This window comes from Pogona vitticeps, chromosome 2 (assembly GCF_051106095.1).
Source record: "Pogona vitticeps strain Pit_001003342236 chromosome 2, PviZW2.1, whole genome shotgun sequence".
NCBI classification, from domain to species: domain Eukaryota; kingdom Metazoa; phylum Chordata; class Lepidosauria; order Squamata; family Agamidae; genus Pogona; species Pogona vitticeps.
In genome coordinates, this window is record NC_135784.1 from 8,097,358 (window position 1) to 8,110,856 (window position 13,499).

General features: G+C 43.8%; 1 protein-coding gene across 5 annotated transcripts; it reads left to right on the forward strand.

The window, feature by feature from the left end:
• The first annotated feature begins 417 nt into the window (after nt 1–417).
• Nucleotides 418–11,848, forward strand: LOC110070712 (uncharacterized). 5 transcript variants are annotated; one of them, XM_078387798.1, is made up of 3 exons: nt 418–616; nt 1,566–1,652; nt 7,956–11,848. In XM_078387798.1, exon 3 carries the CDS (start codon nt 8,142–8,144, stop codon nt 9,666–9,668), a length of 1,527 nt encoding a protein of 508 aa, XP_078243924.1. In that variant the 5' UTR covers nt 418–616; nt 1,566–1,652; nt 7,956–8,141; the 3' UTR covers nt 9,669–11,848. The 5 variants fall into 5 exon arrangements, with proteins under 5 accessions (XP_078243924.1, XP_078243923.1, XP_078243925.1 ...); XM_078387797.1 differs by lacking the exon at nt 418–616 and adding an exon at nt 669–909; XM_078387799.1 differs by lacking the exon at nt 418–616 and adding an exon at nt 669–909 and having other exon boundaries at nt 8,123–11,848.
• Nucleotides 11,849–13,499: the final 1,651 nt, after the last annotated feature.

A 13,499-nucleotide genomic window follows, 5' to 3' on the forward strand; every position in this document is an offset into this window, starting at 1 on the left:
TCTTCAGCTCAGGCTAGGAATGAGGATAAAAATGAGGGAAGGGGTTGGAATAACAAAAAGAAGCACGGAAGGCCAAATGGCTTATGGGGGACGTAGTAAATAATGCTGTCCAGGCCCCCTTTTGCCTCCAAATCAGTCATATAGTTGTCAAGTGGTCTCTCGTGGATCAGGTGGGGCTCCCTGACAAGGTTGTGTTTATGGCTTCTCCAGCTGGGCAAGTTTCACAAAAGCAGCTTTTGAGGAGGGGGGAGTCACAGTTTGTTGCAATTCCGTCCCCTTCATCAAGGGGCTGCATCCTGCCGTTTGCCATGTGTGAGTGTGTGTATCTGAAGATGGGGCCCCTGAGACACAACAGCCAACCTTCCTAAAGGTAGCTAGGCTAATCTCAGGACTGACAGCTTGGTGTGTGTGTGTGTTTATATTTACACACACACACAGAGGTGTATGCACTTCACCATCCATGTAGCTTGGTGTTTGTATGTTTACATTTACACACACAGACCCGTGCATGTGCTTCATCATTCATGCTGAGATGACCTCCTCAGGAAGGGCTCATTATCCTCCATAATGACCGTGGATCTCTGTAGCTCTGTTGTCCCAGACAGACCATGTCCTGGTGGGTTTCAGAAACTCAGAACCTCTGCAAGTGTGTGTGTGTGTGTGGGGGGGAATTACAGTAAGATGCTCCACTCTATGAGGACAAGGGATCTGAATGATTTCTTAACGGCTCTGAAGGATTTTTCCTCTCCTCTTGGCAGGAGATTCTGCTGAAACCTTGATTAACCTCTGCAATGGGGAAATGACCAGGCCAGTGGACGTGGCGGCTCCTGAGTGTCATTTCCCACAGACTAGGGCCAAACGACACCCTCTCACACCACCCCAGTTTATATGGAGGCTGGTGGCCACAAGGTAAGCAGGAAAGATCAGTTGACTGGAACTCTTTCACGGCAAAAGAGCCTCCCTTCTGTTCTACCACCCTTCCCATGGCGTGGAGCCAAACTGGTTCTCTAGTTTCCAAGGGAAGAGGCAGTCAGTCTTCAATGTGCTATGCTTGGGCCATATTCTGGGATGTATGTGGTGGTTTCTCAGCTTCAGGGGCTCCAAGGTGAGGCAGATTACCTAGAGCCCCTTTCAAGCTGACCTCCGGCTTGGCTATGGGGCAAAGATGGCTTTGGTCCCATGGGTGGATGATTTATGCTGAAAATGGGACAGGGTGAATGTGTTCCTCATGGTTCTCCAGGGATGTCTCGGACACTTTCAAGACACCGTGGCATCTTTGTGGACTGTCTACATAGAACAGGACTTTGAGGCTCTGATTTGTTTCCGAGAGATAAACTCCGAAGGGAGTCCTAGAGGACAACATCTTGGCATTTGGCCTGTGAGGTCCCTCTGTGCCCTGTTCTGTCCTCCAGGATATTTTATTTATTTATTTATTTACAATATTTTTTAGCCGCACCATTGCCAGTGGCAACATAAGCAGAACTACTGGGAGAAACTGGCCAGTTCTGGGTGTCACCAGCATGCAGATAACACCCAAATCTATTTCTCTTTCTTCCCGACTCCAGGTCTAATGTCACTAACAGAATGTGTGAGGGTCAACACAATAGAAGCTGAAACCTGCGAAGACAGAAGAACTCCTGCTCAGTTGAAAGGTAAATCAAGGAACAAGGATTCGGCCTGTGCTAGATGGGGTTACGCTCCCACTGAAGTCTCCAGTTCACACCTTAGGCCATCCCCAGGGGTCATCCCTCAGCGAGGATGCCCAGAAGGAGGTGCCATTTGCATGGCTAAAAGTAGTTCACCAACTGTGCTCATTCTTGAAAAGGGCTGATCTGGCCACGGCGACACATGTCTTCATTATATCTCATCCAGATTACTGCAGTGCACTCTACATGGGGCTGCCTTTGAGTCTAAGATGCTGCATCTGGGTTTCTGACCAGAACTAGCTGCTCATCTGTTCCTGGGCACAATGAAATGCTCTTTTTTAACCTAAAAGCCATAAAAACCTAGGTTCCGGCTATATGAGGGACTCTTTAATCCCTCAGGAGGGGAGGGCTTTTTCTTGGTCCCACCCTCCTCACAGGAACATTTCTTGTTCACTCTCTGTTCTCAGACTGTGGAACTCCCTCCCACAGGAGGCCAGGCTGACCCCCTCCTTGTGGAAGGCAAAAAACCACAACAACACCCCACCTTCTTTTTTTCATCAGTCTTTTTCTTTCTTTCAAATATTTTACCCTGTTTTTTTCTCCTTGAAAAGGACCCAAGGTGGCTTACAACATTGGAAGACAGTATTTAAAGTTGAAAACAACGAGTATACAGCAATGGGTAGAAAAAGGTATCTTGCATCATTAAAGGGCAGTATTAAAGCTAAGAAAAATAAGTACAGTATACAGATATATTAAAAAACACCAAATGCCACTCTGATAAATGGAAAACACAAACATAGAAAACACAAGTAATACTGAAAATCCATTCAAAGCAGTAATACATAATAATCCATTTTTTAAAAAGGAAGTTGCTGGTAAGGCTTTCCAAAGGGGAAGTGATATTTTTAACAATTTTAAAATAAGGTTTTAATTTGTTTCAATGAGGTTTAATTTACTGCTTTCTAATAACTAAAAGTTTTTTTAAAAAAACATTGCATTGTATTTTTCATTATATTAATACCTGTGTACAGTGGTGCCTCGCTTAGCGATGTTAATTCGTTCCAAAAAAACCCATCGCTATGGGAAACCATCGCTAAGCGAAACACCATTTCCCATAGGAATGCATTGAAAACCGGTTAATCCATTCCGATGGGAACGGATTGCTGTCCTTAAGCAAAAATCCCCATAGGAAACATCGCTAAGTGATACAATGTATCTCCCATTGGAATGTATTGAAGCCTTTTCAATGCATTTCAATGGGGGGGGGGGAATTAACCAAAAATTAACAAAGTCAGAACGAAGCCAAATTTAGTCTGCACACGTTTTACAACTTGCACTAACGATCCCAAGCATTTAAAACTGTTTCTGACTCTTCGTTAATTTTGGGTGAACTTTTTTACCCCCCATTGAGATCCACTGAGCCTGAGTTTGACAGCTCAATGCATTTCAATGGGGGGGGGGGAAATTAACCAAAAATTAATAAAGAGTCAGAACGAAGCCAAATTAAGTCTGCACACGTTTTACAACTTGCACTAACGATCCCAAGCATTTAAAACTTTACAACTTTAAAATTCAACAACAAATTAAAAAGAGTCAGAAGAAAGTCAAATTAGGATAACAAAGGGTTTATTAAGTGCACACTAACATCATAAACTTTACAGCATAGGACAAATTTTTAGACTCAGCAATCAAGGTGAATGAACATTTGCAAAACTCTTTCAGTACAGAAACTCTTCATGAAGTGAAGACGCATAACATTTTACACCACACTTGGGAAAGTGCATCATGTACAGAAACTCTTCATGCAGTGAAGAAGCATAACATTTTACACAAAACATTTTGATAGTTCATCATGTACAGTACAGAAACTCTTCATGCAGTGAAGAAGCATAACATTTTACACAAAACTTTTTTGAAAGTGCATCATGTACAGAAACTCTTCATGAAGTGAAGAAGCAAAAAACATAACTGTACAGTAAACTTTTAACATTTCAACTTTAACGTGAACAAGTGAGGTGGAAGCCTCTAAACCACCCGGACCAGTGTTCCCCAAATCAATGCAGCAGTCTCCTAGGGGGATGATGAGGGGGAGGAAGAAGAAGAGATGCTCCAGGTAGAAGGCACCTGAGCAGCACTGGTGGAAGAAGCAGGTTCCTCTTCCTGCCTTGGTCTCTTTTTGAGGAACCTGTCCATAGTCAGCTGCCTCTGCTGCCTTTTCAGAATTCCTCTGAAAGGGGACACAATCCTTTCGTCATAGGAATTCAATAAGTTATGTGCCAGATTTGTGTTCTCGTGGTACTGCTGCGCTATAGTCTGCACAAACTGCCAGCAGCCCAAGAACTTTTTTAGGTCACTGGTGGACAGCTGTTCCTTCTCTGACTCTTCTTCTTCTTGCTCCTCCCTCGCCTCTGCCTGAAGATCCACCAGCTCCTGTGTGGTCAGCTCCTGGTCATGGCCCTCTACCAGCTCTGCAATGTCCTCCTCATTGACATCGAGGCCCATGTTCCTTCCAAAGTCCACAATGTCCTTTTGGGCGTCCGCTTCCAAAACAGGCCAGTCTCATCGCAGTTGAAGACCTGCTCTGGAAGGTAGCCCTCTATTGTTATGACCTCGAGGAACTCCACAGCAAAGTCCTCTGCTGTAGTGGTGTCTGAGCTCGCTGCCTCTCCGTGTCTCACCACACTGTGGATGCTGGATCTTGCCTTGAAGCGTTCAAACCAGCCTCTGCTGGCCTTGAACTCCTCAGGCTCAGCTGATGTTCCAGGCTGCTGTGCCATGAGGTTGGCATACAAGGCCCTGGCCTTCTCACAGATCACAGCCTCAGTAACCGTGTCCCCTCCACGCTGCTTCTCCTCCATCCAGATGACCAGGAGCTTCTCCACCTCCTCCAGGACAGCTGGACGGTTCCTGGCGATCCTTGTGACACCCTTCGCGGCATCCGTGGCAAGGATCTTTTCACAGTTGGCCACAATGGTGCCAATGGTTGACGCATTGCGGCCGTACTCCCTGGCGATGTCCGCAATGCGTCTCCCTCCATCGTATTTCCGGATGATGTCTTTTTTCATCTCCAGGGTAACCTTCTCCCTGGTTGATTTGCCAACTTGGGCAGATGCAGTCTTCTTTGGACCCATGTCCAATGTAGCTATGTTAAAGGAAAAAAACAACAGTGATTTAAATCTGCCTCACCTTCCCACACCTGGCCAAAACTGTCCTGGACAAGCAAGTGGCAGTTTTGTCACACACACACACCGCAACCTAGGGGGAAAAAACTAAAATCAGACCTACCTCTCGATCTAACAGATCATTTGGAAAAGCCACCAAAGGCCACAGCACACCCACAGAGGATGCCTAATCAAAGAAAAATTCAGAAAAATTAGACTTACTATAACTACACCCCCCACCACAACCAAAGGTGAAAAAAACCACAAGAAAAGAAATTTTACCTACTTCACGATCAAACAGCCACCAAAGGCCACAGCACAGCACACCACACCACACCACCTACAGAAAAAAAAAAATTCAAAATTGGCATCCCTGGTTCAGACATGGAGAAATCCACAAGAAACAGCAATTCTAGTGAGAGTCTACCACCATTAAACCAAAACACCCCCACACCCCCCACACCCATAGGCAGCATGGCACAGAGAAAAAAACTTTTAAACATGGGATTTCAGTTGGGCACCCAAATCCCTGGTTCAGACATGGAGAAATCCACAAGAAACAGCAATTCTAGTGAGAGTCTACCACCATTAAACCAAAACATCCCCCCACACCCATAGGCAGCATGGCACAGAGAAAAAAACATTTTAAACACAAAAATCCCACACAAATGCACAGAAACCCCCAACAAAAAAAAAACCCTGCAATTCCCCCAATTAAAAAACCCCCCATAACCAAAGCCAGAGCCAGCCAGACCCAAATTCCCCACATGGCAGAGAAAAAACATTTTAACACAAAAACCCCCCAGCAAAAAAACCCCTGCAATTCCCCCAAATAACCCCCCCATAACCAAAGCCAGAGCCAGCCAGACCCAAATTCCCCCTTGCAAAAAATATCTAACTTTAGCAATAAAAACCCACCACCCACCCAGGATAAGAAATGCAAGCTTACCTTTTTTAGCTCCAGAGGTTCTTCAGCACAGGATGCACCCCCAAAACAGACCAAAGTGACAAAGTCAACCTTGGAACTGCACATGGGAGAGTAAACCCAGGACACATGGGCAAGGGGTTTTATATCTCCTGGGTACAGGCAGTTAGCTTTTGAAGGAAAACAACAAATTAGCATTGCCAAACAGCCACCTTTCCCACTCTTTTTCAAACATCGCTAAGCAAAACGGGGACCATTAAACGGCATCGTTAAGCGAATCATGGCCCCGAAATCGCTAAGCGGAATTCCCCCATAGGAAACATCACTAACCGAGGCAGTAAACTTTTCGTAAAAAGCCATCGCTATGTGAATTCATCGTTAAATGAAACAATCGCTAAGCGAGGCACCACTGTATTTAAAATCCATTGTAAGCTTCCTTGAGTCTCCCTGCTGGCACAAAGGCAGGGGATAAAAAAATAAATAAGAATAAAAGTTCCAGGAGAATGGCAACACACATCATGCTGTATTTAGGGCCGCTGTGGACCATATTCTGCAAGTAAGGGTGTCTCTTCTCCCAAATTGCAAACAAGCAAGCACATCCTGGGGAAAGTGAAACACGAAGAGGTTACGTTTTAAATTTGGAAATGGAGAGGCAGGTTTGTTTTAAAACTGCCCCTCCTCAAGGCCTTCAGCAGCAGGAGACAACACATTTTGGAGCATGTGTCTTTGCAGGACCTTGAAAAGCTTGAGGGCCATGTGTGCTTTGCCATCCCAGTTTTTAGGACATTTAAACACTGGCCAGAAAAACTACACATTCAGAATTCTAGTAAAAGGTGGGTTCCACCCAGATTAACTTTGAAACCAGGAATACATAAGAATGCCAAATCCCAAATAAAGTAGGTGCAATTGGTACAGATGTGAGAGGGACCTTACTGCAGCTGTTCCTAAGCATGCGGAACTCCCTGCAGCAGGAAACCTGCCTGACCCCTTTCCTACAGTTCTTGTACCAGCAGAAAGAGACCTTCCTTTTAGAGAGGATTTTAATACGTAAAGTGCTGCTCAGGAGTAAGGGGTTTTTATGGGAGAATGGACTACTATATTAAAAAAAAGTCTTGAAATTGGTTTTAAAAGATCTTAGTCTGTTTTAATAGCATATATAGTTTTCAAACTTTTTCAACTCATTGCTCTCTTGACTTATTGGCCACTGTCCATGTCTCCCCAGTACTATACTTTGGGGTGGGAGGAAGCCCAACCATTCTTTTCTCCCTGAAAGCAATTTATGACTATGGAATGTAACAAAAAAACCCCACAATCTTTGTTTAGTAAATATCTGGTTAAGAAACAGTGCAATATTAGTTACAAAAATATTTTCATAGGCTTAAAAACCACACACAGTGCTTTCTGTGCTTTGTTTTTTGTTTCTCATCCTCATTTTTGTAAATTCGAGAGAGAGAGAGAGAGAGAGAGAGAGAGATAACCACTGGGCTGAGGGACATTTTAAAAAATATTTTAAGAAAGAAAACTGAGTGGTTTTGCTTCCGACCACTCCTTCAGTGATTTAAATCACTCATTCAATGGCTATCAAGCCAAAAATCTCATACTTCCTAAAAGCTTTTCCTGCTGAACATCTTCCAGTGGAAAAAAGGGAAAGGCAAGACAAGGAAAAGAGAACAAAAGCAAACTAGAAGAGGGTGTTAACAGGGACTTCAAAGGCAGTTGGCAAAGAGTACAGTACACGTAAACAGAGAGATAGATAGCCAGACTACCACCTGATGAGCCACCAAACCCTTCCGGGGCGGGGGGGGGGGAGGCTGCAGAATCCTCAGAAAGTGAAATGAAAAGAAGAAATAAATACTGACCTCTCTCACCACCCTCTCTTCCTTTTCTCTTTCCCTTTCCCACACCTTTTTCCCCATTCAGTGCCTAACAGTTGACTTGTCTTTAGTGATGTAGGCTCTTACTTCCTCCCTTCCTTTATTCCTAACCTCAGCGAATGATGTGGATCTGATTCAGGCCCACAAGTGTTGCACAGGTGGGCCCAGGTTCCTTGCCCGGCCTCCTCCTGCAGGCACCCGCTCAGAGGATGAGGCCAGGCAGGAAACGCCTGTGGAGCTGCTTCTGAGAAGGTCTTGGGAACTCATTGCCACTGGGACTGACCATGCAAAATGGAAAGAATTGTACAGATGATATTCTTTCTCTTCCTCCACCCAACCCTTCCTGAAGCTGTAGGTCTTGGCCTTTTCCTTACCTGGGCGATGAAGGCCACGCAGCCGTGACCAGCCAGCAACTTTACAAAGGACAGAAAGTACAAAAAAAGGAATAGACTCCTCTATCTGTAGGAAAACATAACCATATATCAGACTTTAACACATCTTTCTGAACCCACATAGGGTGAAGCCATAAAAATTCATGGAGTGTGAACACAGCTCTGTTACGAGTGATGGTCTTTCTCCACCTCCACCTGGGGACAAGCAGAGTAGAGGCATGAAATGTGAAAACAGCTTTGCTGAAATCGGAGACTGTGCTACTGATCAAACAACCTATGCATGGGAAGAACCATGTAAATATAAGGAATGCGGAAATAGCTTCGGTGAAAACCATACTCTCGCAACAGATACAAGAACCCACTCTGGAGACGCAGCACATTGGTGTATGGAATGTGGAAAGAGCTTCAGCAGAAAGAGTAATCTCACGTCGCATAAAAGAACACATACTGGAGAGAAACCCTATAACTGCACAGAGTGTGGGAAAAGTTTCACTTTTCGCAGTGTACTTACAGAACACCAAAAAACTCACACTGGAGAGAGGCCCTATAAATGCATAGAATGTGGGAAGAGCTTCTATAACAGTTCAGCGCTTATTGTACACCAAAGAAGCCACACGGGGGAGAAACCGTATCCATGTATGGAATGTGGAAAGAGCTTCAGTCGCAGGTATGAGCTCACCTCACATGGAAGAACCCACAGTGGAGAGAAACCATATACGTGCAAGGAATGCGGACGGAGCTTCGGCAGAAGCGGCAATCGCCTTTTACATGAAAGAAGACATTTTGGAGTGAAACCATATGAATGCATGGAGTGTGGAAAGAAGTTCACTGCAAGCTGTACTCTTACAGAACACGTAAGAACCCATACAGGTGAGAAACCATATACATGCTTAGAATGTGGAAAGAGCTTCAGTCAGAGTGGCAGCCTGAGTTCACATCAAACAATCCACACCAGGGAGAAGCCATATAGATGCATGGAATGTGGAAAGTGCTTCAGTCAAAAAAGAAGCCTTAGTTCTCATCAAAAAATTCACACGGGGGAGAAACCGTATACATGCTTAGAATGTGGAAAGAACTTCAGTCAGAGCAGTGCCCTTAGTTTACATCAAAGAACTCATACCGGGGAGAGACCATATAAATGTGTGGAATGTGGAAAAAGCTTCAGTTGCAATGGCAGCCTTAATTCACATCAAAGAATTCACACTGGGGAGAAACCATATGAATGCATGCAATGTGGAAAGACCTTCAGCCAAAGTAGCCACCTTAGTTCTCATCAAAGAACTCATACTGGGGAGAAACCATATCAATGCATGGAATGTGGAAAGAGCTTCAGTTGCAACAGTGGGCTCCGGTCACATCAAAGAACTCACACTGGGGAAAAACCATATGCATGCTTAGAATGTGGAAAGAGCTTCAGTCAGAGCAGTGCCCGTAATTTACATCTAAGAATTCACACTGGTGAGAAACCATATAAGTGCATGAAATGTGGAAAGAGCTTCAGCCACAGCGGCAGTCTTAGTTCACATCAAAGAACTCACACTGGGGAGAAACCATATGGGTGCCTGGAATGTGGAAAGAGCTTTGGTCAAAGCAGCCATCTTCATTCACATCAGAGAACTCACACAAGGGAGAAACTATATAGGTTTGAAATGTGGACAGTGTTTCAATAGGAATTACAGGAACCCCAGTGGGGAGAAACCATGTAAATTGTGCCCCTGTGGAAAGGATTTTGGTCAGAGGACAAGTCTATATTCACATCAGATAAGTCATAGAACGGAGAAATGTGAATTTCGTTGTATGTGTATATACTTACAATGACAATAAATTATTATTATTATAAATGATTTAAATGCACAAGGTATGGAAAATGCTTCACCAGTAGCAGGGCTTTGCTTAAATATCAAACGTGACAGCCGTCATTTATGAAATTATTCTAAGCATTTGACTATAAAGCTCTGTCTACCTCTCTGTCAGCTGCCTTTCCATATATCTGTCAGAACTCAGGAAAAATTATATTGCAGTATACATAATGTCCGTAGATAAGTGGTGTGTAGAGGCAGAATGCATGCCCACCAGTTACAGTATTACCTCGACTTGCGAACGTCTCCACGTACAAACATTTTGAGTTATGAACGGCTGCATTCGCAAAACGTTGCTTCGACTTGCGAATGGAGCCTCGACTTACAAACCAAAAAACACACACCCTTTCCTGATCTTGTTTTTAACCCAAATTCATCTTAGGTCAAAAGAAGAAGAAAATAAAAAAAACCTCTCCCCCTACAGATTAACTGGTTTTACATTAGTTCCTATGGGAACTAATGCCTCTACTTACAAACAGTGCCTCGGCATAAGAACGAAAAACAATGCATTCCTATGGAAAACTTTGCCTCGACTTACGAACTTTTCAATGTACAAATACCATTCCAATATGGATTAAGTTCGTAAGTTGAGGTACCACTGTATTCAGAAGATGGGCACCTAATTTGTTAATTTCTGGCCAGTCCCTGAAAACATTGATGTTTTCCTCTGTAAATCTGTATATTATCATTTAAAATAGGAAATGGACACCTCGGGAGTGCAATCCAGTGGTGTTAAAGATCTGGTCGCTATCTTTGTCTTAAAAGAAAAGTCAACGTGGAGCACTCTGCCCAACCATGCAGAAAATCTCCAGGGTGAGCAAAGGTGGAAACTTCAGCAATTGAATGGCATTTGGAGGAAGGACAACTTAACCCCCAAAGCATCATCAAGATCTACAAAAAGTATGGATTGCAAGTATGGATTGATGGCAGGGAGTGAGGAGGAATTAAAGAACCTTGCAATGAGGGTGAAAGAGGAGAGTGCAAAAAACGGTCTGAAACTCAACATCAAAAAAACTAAGATCATGGCCACTGGTCCCATCACCTCCTGGGAAATAGAAGGGGAAGATATGGAGGCAGTGACAGATTTTATTTTCCTGGGCTCCATGATCACTGCAGTTGGAGACAGCAGCCACGAAATTAAAAGACGCCTGCTTCTTGGGAGGAAAGCAATGACAAATCTTGACAGCATCTTAAAAAGCAGAGACATCACCTTGCCAACAAAAGTCCGAATAGTCAAAGCTATGGTTTTTCCTGTCGTGATGTATGGAAGTGAGAGCTGGACCATAAAGAAAGCAGACCACCGAAGAATTGATGCCTTTGAATTGTGGTGCTGGAGGAGACTCTTGAGAATCCCCTGGACTGCAAGGAGAACAAACCTATCAATTCTAAAGGAAATCAACCCTGAGTGCTCACTGGAAGGACAGATCCTGAAGCTGAGGCTCCAGTACTTTGGCCATCTAATGAGAAGAAAAGACTCCCTGGAAAAGACCCTGATGTTGGGAAAGTGTTATGGCAAGAGGAGAAGGGGACAACCGAGGATGAGATGGCTGGACAGTGTCTGCGAAGCAACCAACATGAATTTGACACAACTCCGGGAGGCAGTACAAGATAGGAGGGCCTGGCGTACTCTGGTCCATGGGGTCACGAAGAGTCGGACACGACTAAACGAACGAACGCAAGGCTTAACCCTTTGGAAACCTCAGGAAATCAATAGGCCTGCGGACAGGAAGCGAAGCTCTGGAGCTTTCTGGTCAATGATGAGCAAAGACTGTCTTTAGTTGGACCATTTGGAAAATAAACAGCACGGTTGGGACCCTCTTGGAAAACCCATGAAATACACAAAATCGGAGGGGGAAGGAAGAAACTTCACAGCTTCTCCAGTAGCCTGTTTTTCAGAATTTCTTCCAGGACAATGTAGTATTTTGTAGTTTGTTTTATTTGTATATCTGAATGTTGGTCTTTGACCGTATTAAAGGTGAATACAAATCTCCCGTGTCTGAATATTCCAGCTTCTGATTTTGAACATGATTTACTTCATTTGCACTGAAGAAGGGATTTTTGTTCCTCCGCTGATGAGATGTTGAGGAAGGCAGCCATTAAATATGTAAGTGGGGTTTTTGATAATGGCAAGCTGCTTCGAAGCTCCATGCATGTAGAAGAGAAACACCTTAACTATTCTACTCCACGTTTATTTATTAAGAAATATATGTCAGCTGTAAGGGATCCCCAGAGGCTCAAACTACCAAGGATTGGTGTAAATCTTATAAGTCCTCTGAGGACATTGCTTGAGGGTCATACTTTGACCATGAATCCCTGCCAGGGCAAGTTGCCTGTACTTCCATAGCTACCAACCCACACTTCTTGGAATAAACTGTTTTCTTAAAATGGGTCGATGCTATGTAATTTCTGCTCTAGATACTGTATACCAGATTTTCTATTTGGCTTAGCCCAGCTGGTTAAGTTCAGAATCTAGTTGTCTCAGAATCATAGCCAAATACTAAGTGAGCCTATTTTGTCGGAGAAAGTTTACGACACCATCACAAATTTTAAAAGTGCTGTGCAGGGCTTCCCATGTAAATGCTTCAGAGACTTCTCTTGTGGCAAAATACACAGTACGACGTAAGAAAAACAGCTTCCCCAATTTTTCTTTTTTCTGTCAGCAATAGTTAAAGACTCGTCTTTTTAAAAGAAGACCTAATAACTTCATTGGGCAAGAATGAGTTTCTTGTGAGTGATGTACGTACCCTTAAGTTTTTTTTAAAGCTTTTGCATGTTTTTAACTATTTTTTAGCTGAGCCCAGTAATAAGTTGTAACTAGAGTAAACCCATCATACAAATGCAAATTTGCTTGATTCATTGGGCTGCTTCTAGTTGCAACCTACTGCTGTATTTCAACCAATGTGTTTTTGTCCAACTTTTTAAATCACTTGTGAACCCCTTTGGGGCACTTCATCGTGAGAAAAGTGCTATGCAAGTAAAACAAATAAGCAAATAAACATCACGATACGCCGCTTAAGTGGTGCTTGTACCAAAGCCCAGCCGGGATGTGGAATGTACAAAATTGCTAATTGCTATATTGGCTGCTCAGCTGAAAGAATGTATTGTGAACTCGTAGACCTTTGGTCTAGATGGGCGGGGTAGAAATCTAATAAAGCTTTGCCCAAAGGGGAGGGTTTTGAAGTTGGGGGGTTTCTTAGGACTCCTTCAGACTTCAGCTGGAGAAGGAGGGGAAATGGTAGTGAGGTAAGTCAAGGTACTTGTTCTTTTTTTTTTACACCCACCATGTCTACCCCTGGTGATCCCCAAGGAGGAGACCCAGAAAAGATGGGGCCAGCCTTGCAAGGTGCTCGTATAAACACAAATTGGGAGGGGGGATTTCAAATTCGGATTGCATGGAAAGACCCCTGGGGAGGGGTGGGTTAATCTTTGCAAATCTGCTGCTCCTCCCATGCACTCGTCATTGCCCACCTTCTTCTAGGTCCTGATGCAGGGAAACACAAGAGGAAGCCATTATGCAAGCACATCCAGCAACAGAAAAAGCCCTGTCCCTTTCTCAGTCGTAGACCCTTGGATTCCTTCCTTTCTTTTTTTTTTTTGTTCCCTCCATCAGGTAAGAAACAGGAATCAGAATTTTGCAGATCC